The 27,651-nt window shown below is 41.8% G+C and overlaps 2 protein-coding genes across 10 annotated transcripts in view; both read right to left on the bottom strand.

Annotated features, from left to right (window-relative positions):
* zdhhc14 (zinc finger DHHC-type palmitoyltransferase 14) overlaps positions 1 to 14,390 on the bottom strand; it is a 35,611-nt gene extending 21,221 nt beyond the window's left edge. For 2 of the 3 annotated variants that reach the window (XM_058614617.1, XM_058614619.1), the window contains exons 1-3: positions 13,834 to 14,390; positions 12,378 to 12,670; positions 1,535 to 1,695 (exon numbers count right to left, since the gene is read on the bottom strand). In XM_058614617.1, the coding sequence (XP_058470600.1) occupies positions 1,535 to 1,695; positions 12,378 to 12,619 (403 nt within the window). In that variant the 5' untranslated portion in view covers positions 12,620 to 12,670; positions 13,834 to 14,390. The remainder of the gene's footprint in view (positions 1 to 1,534; positions 1,696 to 12,377; positions 12,671 to 13,833) is intronic. The other variant, XM_058614618.1, reaches the window with a different exon arrangement.
* A 5,347-nt stretch (positions 14,391 to 19,737) lies between these two features.
* Positions 19,738 to 27,651, bottom strand: part of LOC131444521 (AT-rich interactive domain-containing protein 1B-like) — a 204,799-nt gene continuing 196,885 nt past the window's right edge. For 5 of the 7 annotated variants that reach the window (XM_058614911.1, XM_058614905.1, XM_058614909.1 and 2 more), the window contains 8 exons: positions 27,346 to 27,487; positions 26,009 to 26,178; positions 25,268 to 25,400; positions 25,022 to 25,141; positions 24,842 to 24,917; positions 23,356 to 24,094; positions 23,140 to 23,270; positions 19,738 to 23,018 (listed from right to left, as the gene is read on the bottom strand). In XM_058614911.1, the coding sequence (XP_058470894.1) occupies positions 21,156 to 23,018; positions 23,140 to 23,270; positions 23,356 to 24,094; positions 24,842 to 24,917; positions 25,022 to 25,141; positions 25,268 to 25,400; positions 26,009 to 26,178; positions 27,346 to 27,487 (3,374 nt within the window). In that variant the 3' untranslated portion in view covers positions 19,738 to 21,155. The remainder of the gene's footprint in view (positions 23,019 to 23,139; positions 23,271 to 23,355; positions 24,095 to 24,841; positions 24,918 to 25,021; positions 25,142 to 25,267; positions 25,401 to 26,008; positions 26,179 to 27,345; positions 27,488 to 27,651) is intronic. The other 2 variants (XM_058614906.1, XM_058614910.1) reach the window with 1 other exon arrangement.

Below are 27,651 nucleotides of genomic sequence, written 5' to 3'. Positions count from 1 at the left end.
TGGTATCATCTAATCTTAAGGCACACTCTCTATACACTGCAGTTCTATGTTCTGAGCCAAATTACATGATTTGCTATTCCACTTCATTGATTCAGAGTGCCGTGGGAAGCCATGGCTGACAATAAAAACAAATACGGAGGAGATGGTCAATAAAAAGAACTCCACCTCCATTATATGGAACTGGTTTGGCTTTTCCCCAAACGACAATGCACAAACAACAGTTAGTTGCAAAACTTTGCACAGATGAGGTTCAAATGGCAACAGGACAAACCTTTTTAACAACCTTAAGAGACAACTGCCTAAACTATATGCTGGGAGTGTAACAAGTAGGGGAGCAGACACACTGCATTCAGCAGAGGCAACGGGTAACTTAAGACTGAAGGTGGTGGAGATTGAGTGTATTTACATACTTGTTAAATGTCCATTGTACTTGCTACACGTTATTAATTATACAAACTCATTCAAATCTGTTCAGAAATCTTCTTGATCTTCTTCTTCTTCATGAAGAAATAGTTTGTTTGCACTGTTATAGTAAAAACAACAACAATTTTGATAAAATCATGATCTTTCTGTAAAAACATTGTCAAATGATATATTTTCCATATCACACACCCCTACTTTGCTTGTAGCAACACCTGCACAATCTCCTTGAGTTATATCAAATATGAGATAAATGAAGCCTGAATGTTATCTGTCACCATCTGTGTCCAGATACTGGGTTCCTTGGATTTATTTGGAGAAAAAAAACTACACATTTATTTAAACAAAAACGTCACACAAAGTCAACAAGGAGACACCTGTGTAACCCTAACCCTGTGATTTTCATGAACACAATTGATCAAAACCATAATAAGTAGCTTTGGCAGTTTCTGACTCTTGGTGAACAATCGTCAACTGATGTGATTGCTGGTAATTCAGTTACCAAGTGGTTCCTAATGCACCAACAGTTTTACCTTTCACATCATAAATTAGATTCCAAAGTTATCAGAATGCAATTTATGAGTGAGGTAATGCATCAAATAAGGGCCAATGGATAACTCAAGAGTGGAAAACGGATCAAAGGCCGTTAGGCACAAACAGCATAAATTCTTCACCTCAGACTAAATACAGACGTCAAGACGTAAGGGAGGATTCAGCCCTATTTCTTAAGCTACACAGTGAAACTACAGACACCAGATCAACAAGATAATCTCTTGATAGAAGGTTGTATAGGCACAAAGAATTCTTAGTGTCAGACAGATTCAGTATCCAAGATAGAAGTATTCTGACAAGGAGGAAAACAAAAAGATGAATGGGGAAGTTTAACGGCTACTAAAAACAGTGCTCTGCTGGCAAAATGGTTACAGCATGTGCCACATAATTGTAATCATCATATTCTGTCCGTGGATCCAGTTGTTGTATATCATAACCTTTGTCTCAGCCCATGTGCTTTATCTGTCCCTTCCCTGTTGATTATCAAATAAAAGGCAGAAACACCAAAGAGACACCTCTCTGAAAAGAAAGCATAAGCCAAAATTGTTCAGCATAGACTTACCTATTTGCCTCTCAAGATCAGCTGCTTCATCTGGGGTTGCCCTGGGCAGCACCCCTGGGTCACTGAAGCTGGTTCTTAGCAGTGTGCCCAGCACAAATAGAAACAGCGCACCTCCTATGACCGGGATGATCGGGGTCAACTCCTCCGCCAGGTACTTACAACTGATAGGACAGAAATAGATAAAGAGAGAACAAAATGAATGAGCAGCAAACAAATAACTAGTAAGTGTACATATACACACATATATATATATACATATATATATATACACACATACATATATATATATATATATATACATACATATATATATATATATATATATATATATATATATATATATATATATATATATATATATATATATATATATATATACATACATACATACATATATATATACACATACATATATATATATATCCCGTATACTTGCTATTTAATGACCAATAAGTGTATATATCCTCTTAAAGAGACAGGCAGATTAACACACGAGGGTCAGTCCCCTGTGCTGTAATCTGTTCTAATGAGACAACTTCACATAATCCCATTAAATGTCTAACAGTGCAGGTGGTTATTACAGTAATCACATTAAGTCTTACAGAGGTGCAGCCCATGCCGTCACATCCCATTTCATTTGCTCGTCTTTGGTCTATTAGATTCCATTTGAGGTCAGCAAATAGAAGCCATACCAGAAAAGGAAAACTAAACGCACATATGGTAGCCATATGTTTTGGGAGCTGCTGTTAAGGAATGCAAAAAGGAGTACAGCACATAAAGCCAAGGTTTTCAATAAAAATCAGCCAAAAATTTTGCAAAACCTCTCATTCATGTGCAGATAACTGCAAACAGATTCTGTGCATCACAAACTTAAAACTCTAGTTTTGGAGCGGGGAGTGATGAGTTTTATGCCGAGACAGATGGAGGCAAGAGCAACATAGCACTAGGAAAGTGATGGCTGCAGACAGGTTGGAATATGACTGAGAACACGAATAAGCACTGAGGTAAAGCTTCAGAATTCAGAATTCTGCTGCTCAAAGAAGCTGGTTGTTCAGCAGTTTGACAGGGTAAATGCTTCTTGCTCCCGACTGCCCCAGCTTTGCTGTTGTAAACACACAAAAGCTCCATCAGTCAGGTTTGATAGTATTGTATATGAAATAATGTTACACCGTTTCTATTCACAAAGACCAAACAGAGGCAGAATAAGAACATCACAAATAACAAAAATCAACAGAAGCTTCACACGGCGGTTTTAAGTTATTTGTCAAAAGGCTTTCGTTCAAAGATATTTCAGAGCAAATGCACCATAAAAACTCATATAATACTATAGATTGTTAAAGGACATGACTCCACTGTCATACATCTCACCAGCCTTCAGATGGTCTCACCTTAGGAGGGCAGTTACATCCGCTGATCTGTGCCAACACCAGTTAATCTAATAAACCGAGCCAAACTATATTTAGGTGTGCCATGTTGGCTTCCACCAATGATAAAAAGGATTGGGAGAATGTGTGATTTCCCGAGTGGCTGGCATTATAACTTATTGTTAAAGTAAGGTACAACATGCCATTTAGCTATAGTGGGTCACCTGTGAGAAAAATGACAAAATAAAAGATCATTTTTCGTTAAAAACGTGACCATGTCTGAATCAGATATATGGAACACTTTTAATGAGCAACATTTGAACTGTGAAACTAACTGATTTTCCATTAAAAACCTCATCGGACTGGTCACTGTCTAGTCCACTGAGCACCCACTGTCTCGATACTCTGTGAATCTTAAGCAAAAATAACAGTTGTGTGGGACATTAGCAGGGGGCTCCAGGCAGGACAACACTGTGTTAAGTTGGACATTTCCTCAATGTTTTCAACAATAAATTGTACATGTTTAGCACTATCTTGGCCACTGTATCCTCATAATGTCATTTAATACAGGGATTATTTTCTTCTCTGATTGAGGCCGTATTCTCGAATGTCTTTCTGCCGTCTTACAATCTTCAAAACCCAGAAGACAGTTATGTAGACTGAATATTTTTAGCTGTAGAAATCTAGACTTGGAAGTCAAAATAACATAACCAACTAAATTTTGCCATATTGTGAAATTACATATTACATTTTTCAGGGGTCAATTTATGTTAATATCTCTGAAAAAGATCTTCTTCAACATCCAGAGTGGAAACAAATAACAGAAGAAGAGCAGCTGATTTCTGACAGTTTAGGCAGCGCTCAGCACAATTCAAGAAATGCTAGAAATAGCTGACTTCTCCATTTATGCTGGAGAACAGCTCAGCTCTTTGTTTCTTGTCTAAGGTCGTCAGTGCGTGAAGGCTGTAACCTTATCACTCAAACAACCCTCTAAGCTCGGAGCTATAGGCCAGGTACGAATATCAATAACAAATCGTTTTTTTGAAACCCTAATTGTGGTTGAAATGATATGTTATTAGACCAAACTATGTATTGCTGTATTTCCTCTTTTTTCTCACATGGGGGATCTAAAAGAAAACCAGTAGTAGGCTGCACTTTGCAGATGTCCGTCTGCATTTGTCCCTGGAAAGCAAAAATTCAAGTCTGATGTCAACAACATCTATTCATCACGGCATTCAACCTTGCTATCTATTCAGCCTGATTAGTCACACAGCACATTATGGAATCCACCAATTAGAGATGCTAATGGAAAATCACTACAGTTGTAAAAAGCTTGGCCAACTTTGAGTGAGGGCGCTTCATCTGTAACAATCTGTAAAAATCAAACCAAAATTTGAATGATTTAAAAATAATCTATGAACATGTGAAGCGCCAAAGTTCTCAACACGTGAACACACTCAAGTGTTATTTTTCTGTGGGGAAAACAGAACGTGTAGATGTATGCAGTTTTCCTGGGAAACGTTGCTTTAATTCAAAACTTGTCTTCTGGCAAGCTGTGGTGACAGAGACGACTGCCCGAGCAGCACAATACTGTCCTAAGAAGCTGTATCTCAATGTGTTGTGTGACATCAGGAACATAATGAAAACAGTAAAATCACTGGAGAGAGCGAGAGAAGTGGGAATGGATGCAGCCACAAGCCTGCACGTCCTATAGGCACTGATCGATAAACATGTGAATGAGCTGCCAGCAGGGAACATCTTACCCAGTTTAAATCTCTAAAAACAACGTACAGGAAATCAATATTTATCATTCGTTGAGTGTGGTCGGTTCAGACCTTGAGCCAAGTCCAACAACCCTAGACTGTTGTAAAATGTGGACATGAAAGAAAGAACTGGACATTTCCAAAGCTACATCGTCATTTTACCCCCTTTGTTAAATACCGAGATGTATATTTAACTGGGAATTTAGGATCTTTGTTGTCATGGCAACGGACAGTATCCAGTGGTAAGATATGGTGAATTCTGAAAGGGAATGCGGTGGTTACCCTGGAAACAGACACATAAGTGAGCTGAAGCCCCAAGGAATGAAAATAAAAGAAAGACATTCAACAAGATGCAGACAGCATGGTGACATTCATTACAAAGCATTTAAATGTTTCAACAAAACATACGGCTGCTGAGGCTGAAGACTGAGTTTCTGCTTTTCAGAGTGCCAGTGTATTTTTGTCACAGTCACAATTTAAACAGGCGATCATTAGAGAGCAGCCGAGGACAGAGATTAAGGGAAAATAACTTCTCTTTTAAACGTAAATGAGCTTGTGTCAGGTGAACACTTAACAGTCAAATCAACTTGTGCATTTACGGATGTATTTTTGTGAGCTCTCATGTCCCTGTGTTTTTTCAATTTTATCCCTTATAACATCAACCTGCCAAGGGACTACAGGCAGAAATTGGCCTCAGGCATATTTACAATTCAATGTTGACATTGTCCCTTTCCTTAAATACATAAATAAATTCATTTTAACCTATAAAACCTAGCTTGCTTTTAGTACATTAACCTAACAAGCTAAGAAAGCCCAGAATGGAAATCCGGCAATTTACAGCATCCATGATATCTGTGAAGGTTTTCATTCATCCAACGTCATAGTCATCTTCAGTGCTGAACAGAGGTAAATAAGCCTTGTGGATGAGAGGTGAACACGTCTTCAAACCTAACTTAAGCTAGTCCAGTTGACCTAGATCTACTGAAGATAACCTGCATGATGTATACTCTACTGTATTTGTGACTTTTGGTGTGTGAGCATTTCAGGCTTTGTTATTTACTTGTAGAAACAAAGTCATTCTAAATGTGGGCCGTCACTGTTGCGCTCTATTGATACCCATTTATAGAGGCTTACAGCTTGACTGTTGACAATCCCCAAATTACTGACTGCTGAAGTCAGTGTAATAAAAGGTTTGATAGCTAATACCTTAAGGCAACCAATATCATGATTTATGGTGATATTAGCATCACTGTAGAGTAACTTAATATAGAGTAAGCAATGACTGTACTATTCAAGAAGCAGTAAGCAGCAACGTGATGCACTCTGCTGATGCAGCCCAATGCAAGCCAATTTAAATGTTGCTTACAAAAAAAATACTATTTTTGTAAAAATGTAGGCCAAATAGAAAACAGTTAATCCATACACAGTATCAACTTCCCTCCCTAAACAAGCCCATTAAAAACATTAACTTCCACTCTGAGCAGGAAACACTGTGGCTTTCAGACAGGATATGCAAAAAGAACAACAAAGGCCAATCAATGTTTAGCATGGGTATCATCTAATATCTCCATCTGTATGAGCGGCATCCATTGCATCTTGCAGGTACTGCATCTTACTGCTAATCAAGCTCAATATCAATCACAATAACCACAGGAGATAGGACTTTATAAATGCAGGATCTATTTTTTTCTTCTTGTATACTTAAAAGCAAAGCACAACCAACCATGTCGTTGTTTAGAAAAAAAAAAATCAACCAGTGCCGCCACCCTGGTACATCTGGTAGTATTGTTCTTTTAAAGGAAGCGTCCTCTGTGGCCCAGTGGGACAGTGTTACATCACTTCAACTGAACACTGCCCCAGTAATGTCTCCAAAGGTTTCCCATTTCATCTGCCCCCATGAAAGTGTGTTAATCTCAACAATAATCCACTCCAGATTAGCAATATCACAATTCCCACAAAAGGGGCTGTACACATGTAAAAATCCAGGAGAGTCCACTTTAGTTATTTATACACACAGAACTGTCGTTTTGGGAGGACAGAACCACTATTTTTGGTAAATGGGTATCAGAGTGGATAGGCTTTCATGTGGATGAAGACATCTCTTGAAAACCTTGTAAGAATGAAAAAGAAAAAGATCATATAGGGAATGATCTGTTTCTGTGCGGATGAGGCCTTAATCCTGTTATGGTGCTGGCCAGCTTTTTAAACTCTCAGCTTTAAGAGTTAAGCTTGAGGAACTTTGATCATAGTTTGATGCAGCAATGAAACTGTGAACTGTGTTTTTCAGTGTCACCTGAGGTTTACTTTCTTCTGCAGCTTTACATTTTCCTTAAGCTAATCAACATGCTATGATCTCCAAAGGTCTGTCAACCTTTGAAAATACAGACATATTTAAAACCAGTTTTACACATACAGTTGTTTCATTACTCATCAGGCTACATGAAAACAAGGGTTTGGCATAATATGTTTCTGCAGACGTTTATATTTTTGCCTGATGCACACCACAACCTTAAAGGACTGCTTTTACACAGTATGTGACATGACGTGAGGCACCACCAAATTTGTGAACAGACTCGAAAAACCAGCATGTGTCATGCACTCAATTACCCCTGGCAAAGGGAGTTGATGTGCTACCACGGGAAAGCTGTGACAAACAGAGGACAGAGTGTCAACGGAATGCTTGCCGCAAGTCAGAGAGAAGAAAAGACAACACAAACAGGACCAGGTCAACACTGAGTATTAGTACGGCTGACTTATCATCTAAATGTATGATAACTTGTCTGCTTGCACCTCAACTCAAGCATTACATAGACTTTGTTCTAGGGAGCTGGTGGGGGTAAAGACTGTGTCGATGTCCAGTCCCGGTGTGTAAGCTCTAGAAACGTTCCGTTTTGCATTGAAAGTAACTTATTCCTCTTACAAAACACAAACTCTCTTACTGGATAAGAAATAAACTGTCAGGTCAGGCAAGGTTTGGACATAAATCCAAAAATGACTGTTGGATTATGTGTTCATGGGGTTGGTTGTTGCTTCCTCCTGGATGTAACGCAAACTTTTGTCAATTGCTGTAACCATATATAAAGGCTACAACTACATGTGTGACAGTCCGAGTACACTTGACCTTAGTCTAGCTATGACCAAAAAAATATATAGAATGCATGTCTGGGCTTGGACAAAAAAATCTGTGACACCTCATGGGTTTGGTCACTATTTTCTTGGGCTCCATTGGGTTTTGGACGGAAATCAGAAGCTTAATAGCTGTCTTCAGTATTGGGGTTCTGTTCCATTTTAAGGACACGTTCAAGCCACTGTATGCATCTGTGTAATAGGCCAGAAGATGTAGCAGCAACCGTCTCAATGTAGCAGTAAATGGCACTGATCATATTTATGCTACCTTTCACTAAGCTAAAAACCTGAACATTGCCAGTTGAAATATTACATTATTAAATAGTCAAGTATGGTGTTGACTGTCCTCTTTACCCACTTGAAAAGTAGTACATTTATCAGAGTTGCTTTCTTATTATTATGTTGTCTTCATGTGTGAGAACTTCCTCTATTCAATAAAATGTGAGTCAATGACACTAAATGAGACAAGAACTTTACTGCAGCTATGGGGACAAAGACTGTTTCAAAATGATCATATGATATTTTCCTTATTGTGCTAAACTAATGAAGACAAGAGAGGTAACTAATACACTTAATATTGTTTTAACAAAAGGAGGGACAACACTGCTTTGCCTGTGTATTTTCTACATGAAGCAGCCATACAATACAATACTGCATTTTTTTAAAGGAGGTAAAGGGTTTTCTTTTCAAAAGATATTGACCTTGGTCTATTTGTCCACTTAAATAGTTTACTTTAGAGGCCACGTCAATAAACCTTTATACATACAATCGTGATCGTATCAGCTTCAAACTGTATTGTTCCATTACGACATAACATCTTACAACATATAAAGAATGTGTGCTCCCAAGATTACGTGTTGGTGCAAAAGGAGATAAGAGAACAGGACATCATTTTGTCATAAGACCTGATAGCAGTGTGTGAGATGCTTTATATTACAACAGTAGAGTAAAAAAAAAAAAATACTGATTTATGGCACACTTTATAATAAAAAATAAGTCCCTTTCCTTTAATGCAACCAACTGCCCCGTGCCTAAGAGTTCTGTTAACTCAATTAATACTTTCTTCATTTTCTTGACTCCCTTATTTAACATTAGGTCTTTCAAAAGAGACATATACAGTATGTAGTATGTAGGGAACATAGTACACAAACTATGCAAAAAGTATGTCTTAAGGCCTTAAAATTTAACCAAATGAACTTGTCTGTAACTGTAACTACAGGTGGGTCTGTCCCTCTTGGATTCAAAACACCTGGATGGTATGTCTAACTTAAAAGGTGTTTGCATGCAGTTGCATGTTCCACTGCTCGGTTGATAATGTCCTGTGGAAATCGAAAATAAACTGAAAGGCTCTGGTAAAAGCTTGACTATGTTGATGTCTTTCTTGTTTACAAACTACAACCATTTGACACCGTTTGTGACAGGATTACCGGGCGAACCACATGCCAAAGTGGCTTATCTCCTTTTTCTTGACTAGAAAACCTGTGCTTCAATTTCAAAAAGCAGGTCATACAGTTTCTAATTAAAAGCAGTTTAATCATAATGAATCCGCACAGTCATTTTGCAGTACCTTTGATCAAAATTTGCAAGCAGGAAAAAATGTGACTGATAAAACAGTACTAAAGTAGACAATTGTACCTCTCTCAACCAGCTCTAGCTGCATCTAACTAGATGTGGGCTCTTGACTTGAGATTTAGTGAGGGTTTTTTTGTTGTTGTTTTGTTTTAAAGGTCCTCACTGCAAGATGAACATTTTGTAGCACAGTTTTACAAGAAATAATGTGGTCCAATTTTAGCAAGAAATAACACTACAAGAACAAACTGTTAGACAATGAGCTGCAGGCGACAAGCAGAGCGTGAGTGAGACATCCACGTTATCAAGGTAAGAGCTACCATTTATAGCTCCTGTTCCGTTGTATGGAAATCACTTGTATGGAAATCAGATGAATCGTGCCACTAACAACTGAAGCAATGGTGGCGCCAGTCTTGCAGGAATATGTATGTATTGCTGTACCAGCTTTGTGTGTTGTACATTTACAATATATATTCTTGCTGAATCAAATCAACATTCCCCCCATCCCTAGAGGTTCTACTGGGCTCCAAGGATTGGACTTTCACTTTTACGTATACAGTAATTGGCCAAAAACAAATCAGTTTACTATTGAAAAGTGCTTCAAATGTAGCTGTTTAATCAATAGTCCTTCAATACATGACAATAACAGCCATTTAGCCACTATTCCCCCTTTAAAGACACAGCACGGTTCTGAAGATGGGACCACAACATCTTAAAAAGGTGTCCACATACAAATATACTAAAACCAAAGTTTTTAGCGCTCTCTCTGCCAAAAACTGAAATTATTGAGATCAAATATGACTTTACACAAAACAGTGTAATAGAACACCACTTCAAACATCTGCCCAAGTGATCCTTTATGAGGCATAAGGGGGAGAAGGCAACATGTGCAACAGCAGCACACATGAATGTCTGGAGGGAGCCAGCAACAGAATAATAAACAGACCAAAGTCTGCCAGTCACTAACAGGGTTTATTGTGCATGGCTGAGCACCCCTTAGACAGAGACAAAAAAAAGCAAAAGGAAACACGGCGATGTAGCAACATCTTTGCTAAATGTTTTGTGCATGTCTCCGTCTCTTAACACTCACCATCTGCTGGATCTTTCTGGACCCCACAGACCAGGTGTGATCGTGCCACAGCCTAATTTAACAACCACAACAGGACACAGAGGCTAATCAAAAGACACAAGAGCAAAGCTGTCCTGCACTACGCATGCATTACAATTATTATTGTTATTATTATTATTATTATTATTATTATTAATAATAATAATACTTATAATAATAATGATAATAATGATAACAATAATAATAATAATAATAACAACAACAAGAAAGGCAAATATGCAAGTCCTATTCCGCCTGTCTGAATAATGTCTCCTTTCAGGAGATGGGAGGAGGAAGATTGAGGGGGAAAGTCAAGAGGACTCTGTCCTTGGAGCAGGGACAGCTGGGCAGGGTGGACAGTGCCAGAAATGTTCCTTTGTGGTTCTTGAAAAAATCTGCCCCATAGTTACAGCAAACATAGGACAGCGCACTGGGCCCAGCTCCACTGATTGGTCACAGTGTAGGAAATGAAGATCTCTGTCTGAGTGGGGGGACATATGATAAGCAAGCATCTTGCATCCTCCAAAATGACATGTTGTCATGTTTGATTGTTCTACCACTTATTTTTCCAATTATTTTATTAATGCTTGGTCCACAAATATAATCCCTCACAATTTTATTGAGTCGTTCCTGGAACAACTTGGCATTCATTTTAATTTTGGACATATTAGTTGGTGTTGTACTGAATTATACTGTAACAGTACGCTCTTTAAACATAGTTTGTCCTTCCATTTACATTACGAGACAGAGCAGGACATTACAACGTCACCGCCCCCACTAAATACGACCAAAATAAAGCCGCTTAATTCAGACAAGCACTGAACTGTGAATCTCTTGAGATTGTCTGGAGATGCTATATGAGTAATGTAAATGTCTGCAGACAGGATTCTCCTGCCAGCTCCCGAGCATAGTCTCAAGTTAACGTCTGAGCAGCAGTAGAAATTCTAGAGAAACCAAAGCGAGTGTGGGTTCAAGTCAGGTGTCACTCCCTCTCTTGGATCCACCAGAGGTCCTCCTGCTTCTGTAAACACATTTTACCCAGGCATCATTCTGCTGCGGTCAACCTCGGGAGAATGTCTGGGCGTAATTACCCGAAGTTTGTGCCTGAAAGTGGCTTAATACACAGAATGCAGAATTATCACTGACTGACAATGTCAACAAAGATTAAAAAAAAAAACTTTATAAAAGTAGATGGCATGACAGACCAGTTGTATTGGATTCCATCTCAGTGTACAAGTGCACCTTGTGTTGCCCGTGAGTGTGTGTCATTAAGCATGGACTATCTTTCCGGTGCAGATGCAGAACAGCAGCCATTAACTACTGCAAATTTGGCCTGTTAGGCTCTTTGGCTGTGAAGCACTTTACCCTGATAAGACTGTCCAAGTGAGCAACAAATTTTATGACGATTCAGAATTCTTATCTAATATAGATTCAGTTTCTACGATGATATAAGTCATGGCGATTACTCAGTACTAATGGGGGAAGTCATATTGCACTATAGTAAACTCCAGTGCTTAGTTTCCACGTACTGAAATCAAGGACATCTCAGCAAGCACAGAATACAACACCAACACCTTTTTTCCAAGCTCATGACATCATGTAAGGGCATACATGACCACACCTTTTTGAGTGCAGTTTCATTCAACAATGGCCACTGTGAAACAAACCACCTCTTTAAAAAAAATGTTTTTATACTTCCTGAACACGGAGATGGCAATGTCAAATCACCATCCAGTTTCTACAGACATGTTCCTGAGACCTGAGGAGATCAGCATAAATACACCCACCCCAGTGTGATATCAGGGACAAATTTATATACTTGAACAGTACATGGGAAGTCAACAAATACACAGATTAGACACAACATTAGAAGCAGTTAGCGGTTGATGGGTATTAATTAGAACCATACTTACTCAAAAGCAAAGAACAGTCCACAGGTCACTAGAATGAGGACGAGGGTGAGGTAGAAAACCCCCGTCTGCTTCGCCATCATAATCCTTCCATCACAGTAAAATTTATTCCGACCTGGGAAGGACTCCCACTTCCTCTTCTTCTGAGTCTTTTTCTTGTAAGGGGTCTCCATCGGTGTGGAGCTGCGAGTGCTGATCTGGCTGTACTCGCACTCTCTCATGGACTCTGACACCCCGAGATGCATCTATCGCGGATTAAATTCCCCACAGCTGAAAAATCCCAGGCAGATGCGCCGCTGTGAAGAAAAGAAACTGATTCAGTTCAGCAGTTGTTCAAGGCAGTCACACTCAGGTCTTACCGTCAACTTCAGTATAAAGTGCCCTCTGTCAGAACAGAGACAGACAAATCAAGACTTTTCTGATCCTTCTTTCAGTCCAGCTCAAAATTGAAAATATAATAAAGGCAGTAGTCCTTGCTGGCTGCTTCTTATATTAATTAATTACTATTGCTGTCTCTTCGCCTTCCAGTTGTGCCATGTTCCTTTGCATTTACATTTTACGGAACTCTTTTACTTAAGATATATACATGTATATGTATACACCACATATACATTTGGCTGACTTCCTTATCAAACACGCTTCTCTTGGAAATGTGTATTTATCTATTCAAAATAATATTAGCAGTTTATACTGATGACAATAAAAAAAGTCAGTTTGCTTTTGTCACAAATGCTTTGTCGGCTTTGAAATGAGAATTCACATAAAGAAAGTATAAGAAACACTGCACTATATACAATAGGCTTGTTATTTGTTGATAACTGTGTATGATAGTGAAATCTGACACTGGCTCCAATAGACTCTACATGTAAAGGAGATTTTCTTTTTCAAGGTTTGAGAGACGTCGAGGTGAAGAGGTTTTCAGGTGACAGTGTAGCTGAGTGCAGAATGGGAGAAAAACTTTTTTTTAAAGTTAAACACTCGCTTCCTGTTAGCATTTGTGAAGTTCTCTGAAGGCATTGTTGTGTGTTTGTTTCTGTAACACCACAGCTGAAGGCAGTACAGCAGGTTAGGCTAACCTAACGTTAGCTAACTTGGCAAATAACTTCACTAACTGCTCACACATACCTCAGCGTCTTTGTGAGCTAGTAGCCTAGCATTTAACCTCATATTTAACGACGCTACGGCTAATACAGCTAGCAAGTTTTTTATTATTAAGTGAATTATTATTACTATTAGTATTAGCACGTTGGTCAAGTTGTGTGTTTAAGGCTAGCTTGCTTACCGCTCACTTTATCCACACATACCCCCCGTGTATGACTTGTCTGTGGAGCTTTAACAATAAGCTTGACTGTGCTGCTGAGAGACACGTTAATAATAACGCCGCACACGCCGAGGCTTCACATCCCGGCTGTACGAGTCGGCTCTGCCCGCTCAGGCGACCCGTGAAGCGCCGTCTTACCGAGGGAAAGTCGCTGGTCGTCGTGTCGGGGTGTTGTCACGTAGCTACTCCTTTCGTTACCCAGGTTTGTTGCGAGCCGAGGACAGAGTGAAGAACACCATGGTTAAAAGTTGAAAGTGGACAAAATCTGCCGTCTGAATTTGCTCCCAAGAAGAAGAAGTTGGTGTAGGAAAAGAGAGAAGGCTCCCCCTCTCTCCCTCTCTCCCTTTCTCACACACACACACACACACGCGGCGGGGCGCTCGCTCCTTGTCAGGCGAGCTCCAGCAGCAGCAGCAGCAGCAGCATCCTGACTGACTGGCCGCTGCTCCAGAGAACGAATAAAACACGCACAGCACGAGCGTTGGCGCACAACACAACCTCGCAGCCCCGCGTCCACGTATCTCACGACAGCATTCGGCGGACAAATCTTCAGGAAACGTTGCACCGATCCGCCGCGTTCGTGGAGGAAAAAGTTGCGGCGTTTTACCCTCAAAAGGCGTACAGACGGGCAGGCCAAGAGAAGACCCTCACACCGCCCCCTCGTTCTCTCCACTGCCTCCCTCACAAACAACAAACATCAACACAGAGGAGACGGAGAGCGGAGACTCCTCCTCCTCCTCCTCCTCCTCCTCCTGAAGTCACTACTGTCTGAGGAGGCTTTTCCATTAATAGTCATATAAAATAATAACCGAGTATCAGGGCTGCACGATATATCGAAATTTCACCTCATCGCAATATCATCATAGATGGCAATACACGGTATCACTATGAATGCGCGCATTTTTTTATTTTGCACAATAAAAAGGAAAAGGAGAGGCAGAAATATGCATTTTAATATGCAATTTTATTAAATCATACAGGCGAGATTATATTCATATTCGATTAATCTGTCGATTATTTTCTCGATCGAGTAATTAATCGAGTAATCGTTTGGTCCATGAAATGTCAGAAAATGCTGAAAAACGTTGATCTGTGTTTGTCAAACCTGGAAATGATAATGTTCTTGACTGTCTTGTTTTTTTCCACAAACCAAAAGGATTCAGTTTTTAATGATTTCTTTGTTATGTGGAGCATATTTAAGAAGCTAAAACAATCCATCAGAAATCGATTAATCGAGTAAATGTTTCAGCTCTAGTCCGGCACCCTAAATACTCACAGGTGCACCAATAACCATCATATATGTATTATATGGAATTAAAATATAGCAATACATGAAATATAAATGTAAAAGACAATGGAGTCTATTTAATCTACTTAAAGTGCAGTTTTCTATATATTATCTATTATATATCTATTATACACAGCTGGAACCTTTAAATAGCCTTAACTTTTTTTACTTAAGAAAAATGAAAAGATGAATCTGTTTGAATACAATAGTATTCGGTCTGAGAAAACGGTCCGTAATCAGTAAATCATTTAGTCGTGTGAACCGTTTCTTCCTACACAACAGAGTGATGCCAAGACCACGTCTGCAGTGATGCAATTTCCCATTCAGCTTGATGAGTGGAGTACAGATGATTGCATCATCAGCCTACTGTTGTCATCAGTCCTCCTCTTTAACACCCACACACACACACACACACACACACACACACACACACACACACACGTCTGGCTGCATTTCATGTAATGTGAGAGGACTTAATTGTTCCGGCAAAAACTTTTTCTTTCTCACGACATTTCATTTTTTTGAACGTTCTGCCTCTGTCGTGTGTTTGTTCTCTGAATGTGAGAATTCAAAGTGTACTGGAACTGTATGACACATCTGATACTAACACACACACATGCTGATCTAGTGTACTATTTGCACTGTTCTCAGGTCAGCTTGTGTCATACATCTGGGAGCAGAATTGGCTGCCACTGCTGGGCCATGCAAAACTATCAAGTGGCATCAGTTAATCCATTTGGAAAGCCGTGAATGTGTTTTTTTTAAAGGCCGCTAATGATTTATAAGTCTAATTCCTTAACTCTAGCTCTAGTGTGACAGTGCCCTCCAGAAGTTTGAAAACAGTGAGGCCTTTATTTTTGCCATAGACGGAAAACATTTGGGTTTGACATCAAACAATGAACATTTCAGCTTTTACTTCCAGGTCTTTAAATCTGGATTGGATACACAACTTAGAAGATAGCACCTTTTGTTTGAACCCACCCATTTTTCATGTGAGCAAAAGTATTGGAACATGTGACTGACTGACAGGCGTGTCCTATTACATTGTTTATTCAAACAATAAATAACACTCGAATGTCTACGCTCAGTTTCAGATTGGGTAGGATAGGTTTTGCATGTGCAGAAGTGGAACCGAAGAACAAAGTGGGATTAATTATGAAACATAAAAGCACAGGAAGCACACACACACAAAGGTCAGCATTGTCTCTTTCGGTTTGTTTTTGTACCCACTGCTCATTCATCATCTACCTCCATGAGCAGAGTGAGAGGCAGCAGGAACTGGGAAACCCAGACCTGCAGCAGCCAATGAAGAGCCCGGCGTTCTCTCAGCCGCCTCATCCATCCTGTCAGAGCGCGATGATTCAGCTTCTCAGAGGCACAGCAGTGTGGGAGGTTTTCTCCTGCGATTGGCTGCCTACGTGAAACACATCCTCCATCGCCGACAAAAAAGAAAAAAGAAAAGAAAAAGGATTGCAACTCATTTTCCCCCCGTCAAACTTTAAATGACAGAAAATACTCCGGGGTACACGGGTCCAAGTTTCTGTGTAGAAGGTGAGCAGGTGCACACACACACACACACACACACACACACGTGAACTCAAAACACGAGCACAGAAACATGAGTTCAAACAGTCAAATTACTTTTCTTGCCTGTTGTAATTAACACAGACCTGTGCCGCAGGTGCACCCATGGTAAATTGCCGTGGGAATAATACACAACTCCTTATTAGGACATCCTGTGGATGTGTGTTTATAGGTCACATATTCAGGCTTTAAAAATGCAGGGTAGTACTTTTTGCTTCAGGAGTGTTTATATAGTTGGTAAAAATGAAAGATAATTGTCATCGGATTGTCTAGGTTGTGCTGAAAAAAAAGAAGGATATAAGACACTCTATATCGCACATTCTTATAGCCTCTGTATAAACTGTACGTTTAAACATAGCTCTGTGTTCTAAAGGTTAATCCCTCCAGATGATGAACGACAGATGAAGCCGCAGTGCAAACACATCCTGTGATGCTGCTGTTGTCACCCCCAGAATTGTTATTATTAATGGTAGCTTAAAATAAGACTCAATATCATGCCCACACTTCCCACAGGGCATTAGCAGTCAGATAGAGAGTCATCAGATTACAATTTAGTATGAAAAAGGAATTCTAGGAAGAACAAGCCGACGACTCTTTAATCAACAAGCTAATTAAAACGGAGATGAACTCAGACTGATCCACAATGTAACGTCTGATAGTGAAATGGGTTACAGGCAATTCAAACGTTATAAACACTAGACTGAGAATAAAGAATAATTGTTAAGTGAGAGTCATTTTCAAGAACAACCAGCAGGACTTAAATGTGGCAGTTGTTGACAGCTAAATATAATCTAGTCATGGGATTTTAAGCGTGCGGGAAAATGGAACAAGATGTTGTGACGTGTGTCCATAAATTCAGTTTGATGGGTCATGGAAACGTCCAGAGGACATGGTGTTAGAGACAAGAAAACACTTTCCAGCAGGCTGTTGTGACGTTTTGTACAATGAACTGGTTCCCAAATATCTGCACATCAGCTATTAATCAGTCTGGGTGTTTTCTTCAACAAATAAAACAAGTTTCCTGATTTTTCAGCGACTGTGATCATTTTGTAGTTTCTTTGCTCCGTGTAACAAAGGAATCATTAAAACGTAATTCGACATTCGAGAACATCCTCATTTCCAGGTTTAGTAAACACTGATCCACGTTTTCTGACATTTTAAGGACCAAACAGAAAATAATGGTCAAAATGTGGACTGCAGAACCACACGATCCTTCCAGAAAATCTATTCATAGGAACTAAATATAAAAAAAGAACGAGAGAAGAAAAACAAACTGTTAGAGCAACACTTTTAAACCCGTTGTTTGGAAGAGTCCATTAAGTTTAATCTCTAATGGGTCTCCACCACGACTCTTAATATCACTTTGAGTGCAAAGGAAAATACAACGCACTAACTTCCTTTGTCTCGCACTTTAAAGACAGAAGTGCGCTCCCTTCCATCATTCCTCTCTGGTGGCTTCAAACGGAAAAGCAGATTTAAAAGTTTCAAAGGCTCAGACACAATAAATCCAGCCAGTGGAGAGTGATGAAGAACATCATCATCACATTTTAACACCGACTACTGCTGACATCTAGTGGCTGGAGTGAGTGTGACACTGGGGTAAAAAAGCATGAAACTGACTCCTGAACCCCAAATGGAAACGTTGACACCATCTGCAGCGTAACCTGTGCAATGTAAGTATTTTATTTAGAAATTTGAATATACTGTATGTATAAAATAATGTAAATTAAAACAGTGTTGTGACCCTGTGACCAGATTCAGGCGATAGGATTTGTGAAGTGTTGTGATTGTGATGTCTTGTGACGTTCCTTGAATGCAGCACATTTTGTGTTAAGCCTGTAACTTTGATTTGCTACATTTATGCTTTGATAATGTAACCAATATTATTACCAACATCTCCAAGTACATTTGACACTAAACCTTTCCAATTAAGTTTGCTGACAAACATGTTTGGCCACGGCTCGGTTGTTGAGCCGCGGTCTAATCATGATACACGACAGCTTATGTCTCATTCTCTAATCATGGGCCTCGAAAAGTCCCCAAACCGAAGATTACATGAAGTAATGAGAGTGGAAACATGTCATGATGTAAGAGTGTGTGACCTGACCGTTTGGGCAAGAGAAAACAAGTGTGAGAATCAACATTTAAACCACCACTCATCTTATTTGTGTGCCTTTTTGTTGTTGTTGCCATTCCTCACCTGTCGGCATTTCGACTCCACGGCACCTGTAGCCATGTGGACTTAATGGGTCCTTGGCTCGACCAGCAGATATCAGTGTGTGACCATGTCAAGAGGGAGCACAGACGAGCTATTAACAATCGTTACAAGTACACTGATGAGATTTAAACTCACACTTTTTCAGATGTTCCTTGAGACGTCCGTTCACCCCGATGTGATGAAGGACGGTGTGCAGCAACAAGGCGGTGAAGTGAATCCGTGAGGAGGAAAAGACATCGACGAAAAAAAACATCACCCACCACATGTACGTGCGTATCATGTGACCAATAAACAGAGCATTTTGGCTGCTTTTTTCCATTACTATGTTTAAACACACACAGTATATACAGAGGCTATAAGAATGTGCAATACAGAGAGTCTTATAACCTTTTTTTTTCCAACACGACCTAAGCAATCTGTTGACAAAAAATAATCAATACGTCACAGTTCAAAGTTCAACAAAAATAAAAGAAAAACGCTCCATCTTGTGACTTCTGCACAATTATTGCTACTTTAGTTCATAAAGCCTGAATATGTGACCTATAAACACACACACCCTCAGGATGTCCATATAAGGAGTTTACCATGGGTGCGCATGAACACTAAGGGTTAACAATGTCAACAAGTTTCATCTCAAGTTTCTTAAATGACTTATGAAGGCTCCACAGTATATCAACAATCTTTTATCCCATTTATCTTTTTACTGTTCTTGTTCCCAATTCTTTTCCACGAGGGGGACAGAGCTTTGGAAATAAGAGCTCTGCGACTCTGGAGCTCCACGCCAGAGGAGCTACGTCAGGCAGTCAGTCGCTTCTGCATTTAGGGATTTCACTTTTAAGGACCGTGTCGTCGTGACTGCGCTCAGACATCAATAACAGTCCACGTGTGAGCAGCTGATGCTGGTTTTATTGGCGTAAGATTGTCTGGACATAATGCAACGTCTCCGGGTCGATTAAAGATGTTCATCGTACGTTTATTCGTGACATGTGCAGCACAGAGTATAAATGTGTATACTGAATAAAAGAGAGAGAGAGAGAGAGAGAGAGGGACATTGAGTCAATCGAAAAAAAGAGGCAGATTTTCTTTTTTTCATTTCTTTTTTTTTACAATGAACGTTCAGGACATTTTTGAAGAATCTTTTTCTTTTAGAGCATGATCTCGATTCAAAGAAATATGCCCACTGACATAAAATGGAGGACAGTAACAAACAGAAATGTGTGTCTCATGTGACCTCTCGTTAGATATCCTCTCACCCCGGCACGTCCACGTCTGATTACCAAAGCGATTGTTTTCTCAGCTATAATACAATGCATACAGGATTTGTTGTTTTTTTTTTTTGTTTTTTTTTTTTACATTGAAACATCAGTTACATCTGCTCATGTTCAAATATTTGACCCCATTAACAAAATATGTATAATAACAATAACAAATTTTACCAACAATAAAAGCATTTATTATTATAATAATAATCAGAAAGTCCCATCTCTTGCTATGCTCGACAGAGACTGAGAGGATCATGTGTGCGTCCATTGTACAACGGTTTATATACAGTGATGTAAAAATACAGACATGACACGAGTGCTTTAGGGGAACACAAAGTTCATCTGTGGAACATGTTGAGGCTATGATTGATAAATTAGACACTTCTTCTGACAGATGATCCGCTCTTCTGCTGATTGGCTGGTGCAACGCCGCCTCCTCGTGGCCTAAAGCACACACTGCAGGTGTCTTTAAAAGATTTTTTTCCCCCCATGTTCTCAAACATTGGACAACTTGCTCTAGTCCTATATTGCACAATTTATCTTCCAGCGACGGAGACGTATACATTTAAGTTTTAAAAAGTCAGTGTTTCGCCGTCCCGCCCCGCCCCCACTCCGCCCCACCCCCCACATCTGTTGGCAAAAAAGTTCAAACTACTGTACAGTGTCACATATTAAATAAATACTCTCGTTTAACAAAATGTTGATGAGTATATTAGCGTTTATAAAACTGAAAAACATCTCAATGACTCATCGACTCAAAAGGAACCATGTAATTCAGCACCAGAGTCTGGCGGCAGCTTTGGCTGACAACGTAAACAAAAACAAACACAAACCGCGAAAATTAAAACATCGTACGTAGCAATCCAACACCGGCAGGTATTAAATATTTGTATTAAAATGACCTTTTAAGCCCAGTTTAGTGACAGGGCTCTGAAAGCTATACATATATATATATACTTTTGTTTATGTGGAAAAAAAACAAAAAAAACTCAATCCAACTCAAAACATAACAAACATTTTCTGTCATTTTGATAAATAAAAAATAGCAAACCACGGGAATATCGTGTCCACGTCAGGGTCTGCCGCGCATGTCCCGCCTCTCCTCCTGTCATAACTTCCCCAAGTGAAAGAGAACTTGGCAAATAATGGCCGCCACTCCTGCGCTGAGCACCGGCGAGATGGAGATGTCTAATAATCTGCTCTCATACAACACAAACTCCCTCTTGTTCTCGCCCACTTTAGCCATGGCCAACAGGCCTTTGGCTGCTCTGCACATCATGTTAATGCTCGGCGGGTCCATGGGCGGATGCCCCATGTGCAGCAAGCTGTGAGGGTTCTGCTGGTACTGTGCCATGCTCACGCCATCCTCCAAGAAGCCTACCAAATTACCCACGCTGCCCTTCTGCATGGCTATGGCGCGCGCTGCCGTGGGATCCCCCTGTGCCAGGTGAGAGAGGACGGCCACTGCCATCTCCCGGTACACCTGGGTGTTCCTCTGACTCACATAGCGAACCAAGACTGTAAACAGTTTTTCCTGGCGGCTGAACGGTGGCGTGGCCAGCAGGAGGTCCACGTTTCCGTCCTGGATGCTGAGCTTGCAGAGGCATTCCAGCACCATCCTTTGAGGAGTGAGCTGCGAGTGAGGTGCCGCCGACGGGAAGGGGTCCTGGGCTTCAGCGGAGGGACACACCATCCAGTGGAGTAGTCCATCCAGGACGGGGAGGCAGATAGTGTCCGAGTAAGTGGAGAGGTCCAGCTGCCCGGATATGTTGGCCAGCGTGACCATGGCGTTCTCCCTGAGCAGACTCAGACACTCCCACCACCACTCCTCCTTGTTACTCGACAGCCCGCGCTCCTGCTGCTCGTCCCGCAGGTAGCTCGGCTGTGACCGGTTCCTCTCTGGGTGCTGGTGGTGCAGCAGGAGCAGCCTGCCCAGCAGGAGGACTAGGGCGGGGTGGCGCGACATGTCCGAGTCGTTGCCCGGGATGAAGGACAGGCTCCTGACGATGTTGGAGATGCAGAGGCAGCGCTTGGACAGCGAGTCCTGCCAGCTGGACGCTGTGGAGAGCGGCGCTTCGTCCAAGCAGCGCGGCTCGTCCTCCAGCAGCGTGATGTAGTCCGGCTCCCCATCGGCGTGCACCCTGAAGGGGTAGGACGGCAGGGAGCGTGCGGGGTGGGTGTATGAGAGGGCGTCAACCCGAGCACACAGGACATCATCGATGGTCGCGGTGATATGTTTCCGTGGTTGCTTGCCTTCGTCCTGCGCCGCGTTCTCCTGCTTGCTCTCTTTTCTCATCTTCTCGTCCGTGCTCGCGGGCGGCGCCAGCCGGGGTTCAAAATGTGTCTGAATGTGCGCAGTGGAGTCGCCTCCACCAGCCTGCCAGTGCAGCAGCCCACTCGTGAACTCAGTGATGTAACCTAAGTGCTTTGTCATGTCTTCAACCAGGTCCTCTTTGTGGACGATCTTGATCGGGAGCTTATCGTACTTGCTGGCCTGTTTAGGTTTAGGTTCCAGGTCTGTGACAGGCTTATCCAGAGATTCAGTTTTACTCTCTGCCCCCTTTTCACTCTCTTCTTCTTTCTTGTCTTTCTCCTCTTCTTCTTTGTTCTTGTCCTCCTTCTTGACATTCACCTCCTCCTCCTCCATGTCACCGTTCACCACAGCCGTCTCTGCAGCAGTAGGCGGAGCTTCATCCGTCACAACTTCGACCCGCTGCACTTGCGTCTCTTTAGCTGGGGCCAACTCTGATTCAGGTTTAACAGCACAGTCTTTTTCTTGGTCTGAGATTTGCTCTTCTTCTTTTTCTTTTTCTTTTTCTTCTTCTTCTTCTTCTTCTCCTGCGTGGTTAGAAGCAGAATCCAGAAAGCTTTTATGAGCTACAGTCCCCACCTCAAACTCCTCCAGGATGCCAAAGATCTCAATCAGGCAGCGGCGGAAGTATTCCACGATAAGCTCGAGGAATCCAGGTAACTGGTCAGACAGAGAGAGAAAAGATCACAAGTTAAAACAGGTTTATTTTAGATTTTGCCTTCACAAATGTAAACAGGTCCAGTAAAAATGGTTCATGTCTCTCATAGCACTGGTTTTTCACCTGTGAGAGGTTAAAGGAGGCCACGGTGTTGTCGTCATACAGCAGGATGTTGATGGTGTCTAGAGCCCACGTGCTTTCTGCCAGCAGACCCGACTTCAGAGACATCATGACACGCCACGCCTCAGGCGTTCCTGGGATTAAAAAAGAAGAAGATCAGACATGTCCAAACTGATGAAAGGAACACTTTTCTAACTTTTACCGTATGCTGGAACTCACCAGTGTCTTTGGAGGTAAGCCTGCGCCGAGGCTTCAGCATGGGCATGGTGGCCTCGATTGATCCTTGTGGGTAGTTGAGATCCCTCCTCAGGTTGGGAGGAAACTGGCCCAGGGGTCCGCTGCCCTGCGAGGGCATCATCGCCATCCCAGGCTTAGGCATCTTCATGGCGGACATGAACGGCACTTTGCCGGGTGACATCCGAGAGTCCAGAGATCGCTGGAAAGCTCCCGGGCTGGGGGCCCTGGGCAGGTGATTGCCCATGGACGAGGAGTTGGAGTAAGACGACGGCTGGCGTGACGACAGAGGAGGCATCCCCCCCGACGACGACATATAGGGCGACTGACGGGGCCACGGCTCCTGCCCGGGCCGCACGTCCATGTCGTCTCTGCCGATCGAGCCGTACGGTGTCATCTGAGACGGCGGCCCCTGTCGGTTGGGGTAAGGATAGCCCAGGTCTGTCCTGGACGGCCACATGTTGGGCCCGTCAGTGGTGTGGTTCACTGTGGGGCCCCCACCCATCATACTGTGCTGGCTCTGTCCAGAATGGCCCATGCGGTCACGGGGGTAAGGGTAGGGAAAATGTCCCTGCAGGGGTCTGTGTTCGGGGCCCGAGTAGCCACCGGTGTAGTGGTTGTACATGTCTGGCTGCTGGTTGGCGTACTGCATGGCGTACATGTCGCTCTCGTGCCTCTTGGGCGGGGGGCCGTACATGCCCTCCATGGGCCGCTTGTAGCCCTGCTGAAGTGGGAGGAGTTGGTGTTGTTGTGAGTAGTTTTCACATCACAGAACATTTTGATTCATGTTTAAAAGTGTGGAGAAAACACAGGGATTTAAAATGGGGGATTATATTTAATCTATATGGTTTTTCCTGCAAACATTAATTGTTGTTATCTACGCTTTGAACTTATTTTGACTGAAGCGAGACGAGCTGAGGTGAAAATATGAGCGGTGTTTTGTACTAGAGCTACAAACTAACGATTACTTTCATCATCGATGAATCTGTCGATCATTTTCTCGATTAATACAGTAATCGTTTGGTCCATAAAATGTCAGAAAAACGTTGATCAGTGTTTGTCAAACCTGGTAACGATGATAATCTCAAACGTCTTGTTTTGTCCACAAACCAAAATGATTCACTTTTTAATGATTTCTTTGTTTTACAGAGCAAAGAAACCAGAGAATATTCACATTTAAGAAGCTGAAACAATCAGAAATCTTGTGTCAAAAGTGAAAAAAGCTTCAAACCAATTCATCGATTAATTATTTCAGCTCTAAAATATACTGTATCACAATTAGTGAATGTGCTATACTTAAATAGGCCTTTTATTATCCATATTCATACTTTATATTTAACGATTCAAAATTGATCTAATGATAGGATAACCTTTGATCTTTATTTGACCTCATACTGTGTTTGCACCGTACATTTAATCACAGTCGACGCCGTTATTTTCATCTCACACTTTACAGGTAAGAGTCTCTCACCTGCTGCTGCGGGTACATCCCAGAAGGATGGATTCCATACGGCATGCTGGGATACTGCTGACCGTAGCCATCGTGTCTGACATGGGAGAGGGAATTTATCACTTAACAGTTTTATGACTCTATAAATGGATTCTGCAAACACACACACACACACACACACACACATGCATGAGTGCTAACCTCTGCTGTGAAGGGTATCTGCTGGGAGAGTACATGTTGCCTTCACTGTTGGAAGGACCCAGGTTGTTCTGACTTCCAGGGGGACCCATGCTCCCCTCCATCCCCATCACATGGTCCGGCCTGCGGATCAAACGACAGCAAAGTGCTCCTGATAATGCGTCGCTGACACGCGGCTACACTCAAAAACAAAACCACCAGCATGGGCCTTTGTCAAAAACAATAATAAACGAGTACATGAGTGCATACCTCCTGTCGTAGCCCGGCCCGTACGGATACTGTGACCTTTGGTTCATGCTCAGTGCAGATGGGGGTCGACCGTACATTTCCTGCATGCCACCACTGGGCATTTGGCCCGGCATGTAGGGATCAGCTCCTGCCACTGTGGAGGAAGAAGGCAGAGAGGAAGTAAGCGCACCTGAGGATGAACGGATGAAACAAAAAAGGTGTTTAACTCGATTTAAATCGATGACTGCACTCGAAACAATCAGCTTGGACTCTTCCAACCAGCAGGTGGCAGCATTCCACTACAAATGCTCACCAGATTTCATGATTGAACCTATTGTTCTAAGGCCACACAACTGTTGTTATGCAGCTACCATCCACCACATTACTCATTCAGGCTCCACTCTCCTCATCCTTCAGAGGAGCCAGCGTACCTTTCTATAACTCTGTAACTAGCGTTTGGTCAAAAACAGGTGCTTCTCAGTGTGTGTGTGTGTGGGGGGGGGGGATGAAAGGTGGAAAACTAGGAGGATGAAAATAATTAACTAAGTCGGGATGAAAGAAGAGCTGAAGAACACACTTCAGTCCTGATCCGAGGCGGTGATTAGACGATGAATTACGGCGACGACACAGACGAGAGATGGCTTCTGAATACATGAATCGTCTGCTTGTAGACGACGTGCACATTCATGGGACGATGTACACAGTTAAAGTCACTGAGGGGGAAACTGTGTGTGTGTCTGTGTGTGTGTGTGTCTCACTCACTCTTCCTCATCCCGGCGAACGGGTCCTTGGCATCATACTGCATCCTCATCATCATGTCAGGCATGCTGAGGCCCTGCTGGTAAGGAGCGGTGGGAGGCAGGGAGGGAGCACGCTTCTGGAAGGCCGGGTCACTCACCTCAGAGAAGGGGTCCTGCACACTCACACTACTCCTGGACAAGGTGAGGGAGGGGGAGAGGGAGGGGGAGAGGGAGAGGGAGAGGGAGAGGGAGAGGGGGGATGTAAAGGAAGGAGAAAGAAATGCTCAATAAATGATGGAAAGTTTCATTTTAATAATAAATACATGACATATTATACATATGTAAGAGTACTACAGTGGTAGTGACATCATAAGCATAAGTGCTGCACTCAGGATAAGCAGCAAATGTACTTTATTTCCTAAATTACTGATGTATTATTACTTTGGAAACTGGCGTTTTACACGTTAGAGCTGATCTGATAAGCAAATCCTTGACACTTGATATAGTTGTGAGTAAAACTGTGTTAGATATACTGAGTCAACATCATTTTTAGACACTTTATATTCTATATTTTCACACACATCTATATTTGCTTTGCATATAATTCAGTCCAACTTTATTTATAAAACACTTTAAAAAACAACAACAGCTGAAACAAAGAGCTGTACATCAGAGATAAATAAAACAAATAAAATGTGTGATCTAAGAACAAACAATAAAACAATAAAATACTGCAGAAAGTATAAATACAACACAAATGAACAGGTCATAAAATAAAACTATAAAAAGGATAAAAACCAAATGTCTCATACTGGGTTAAAATGTGTTTTAAGATGTGTTTTAACAGTGGCCAGTGAAGGGGCGTGTCTAACATGCTGTGGAAGGTTGTTCCACAATGTCAATCTAAAAAACATCATGTTGTGCATCAATAAACGACTTCTGATTCTGATAAACATGGAGTGTATCAAGGTGTGAAAAGTGTGCGGACGGAGAAGGAAACACAAATATTTAACCTTGTGTACGTACAAGAGACGCACGCGTCACGCCAAAAAAACTCCCAAAAACAAACAACAGAGCAAACTGTCGTGATTTAAAAATCACACAACAAGTCTTCAGCGAGGACATTTAGCCTGAAAGTAAAAGAGCTCAATCCTCATATAAAGATCAACTATTGTCGTAATTGATTATATCAGGTGTTATAACTGTGTGCTGAATGTTTTAACCTCTCAGGTTTGAGAAGCTGTGCTCTCCATGAACAATGTTTGATTATACATCAGGAACAATTTGTGCTGATGGGAATGAAGTCAACTAAATTAGGAAGTAAGACTTCCTGTGTGTGTGTGTGTGTGTGTGTGGTACCTGTTGGGGGGCAGTGGCGTGACCTGTCCCAGAGGGGTGGTAGCAGGTGTGGGCGGCTTCAGATCCCCCGCCGCCTCCGCTGCAGAGCTGCTGCCAGACGACTGCGGCGTCTGAGGACCTTGGAGTGAGCCGCCTGAATTCGCTGGGAGACAACAAGCGTTTCTTTATTAGTTGAAGCGACTGCTGAAACCTGGAGGTAAACAAACATAACACATTCTGACCACGGGCCATTCCCTTCCTTTCCTTTCCGCCCCCCCCGTGTTATCGGATACAATCTCGAAGCAGGTTTGAGTTAGAGCAGCCACA

This window comes from Solea solea, chromosome 18, assembly GCF_958295425.1.
Source record: "Solea solea chromosome 18, fSolSol10.1, whole genome shotgun sequence".
Taxonomy (NCBI): Eukaryota; Metazoa; Chordata; class Actinopteri; order Pleuronectiformes; family Soleidae; genus Solea; species Solea solea.
Note: the sequence above shows the minus strand (reverse complement) of the source record. Positions and strands in the feature narration are given on the sequence as shown.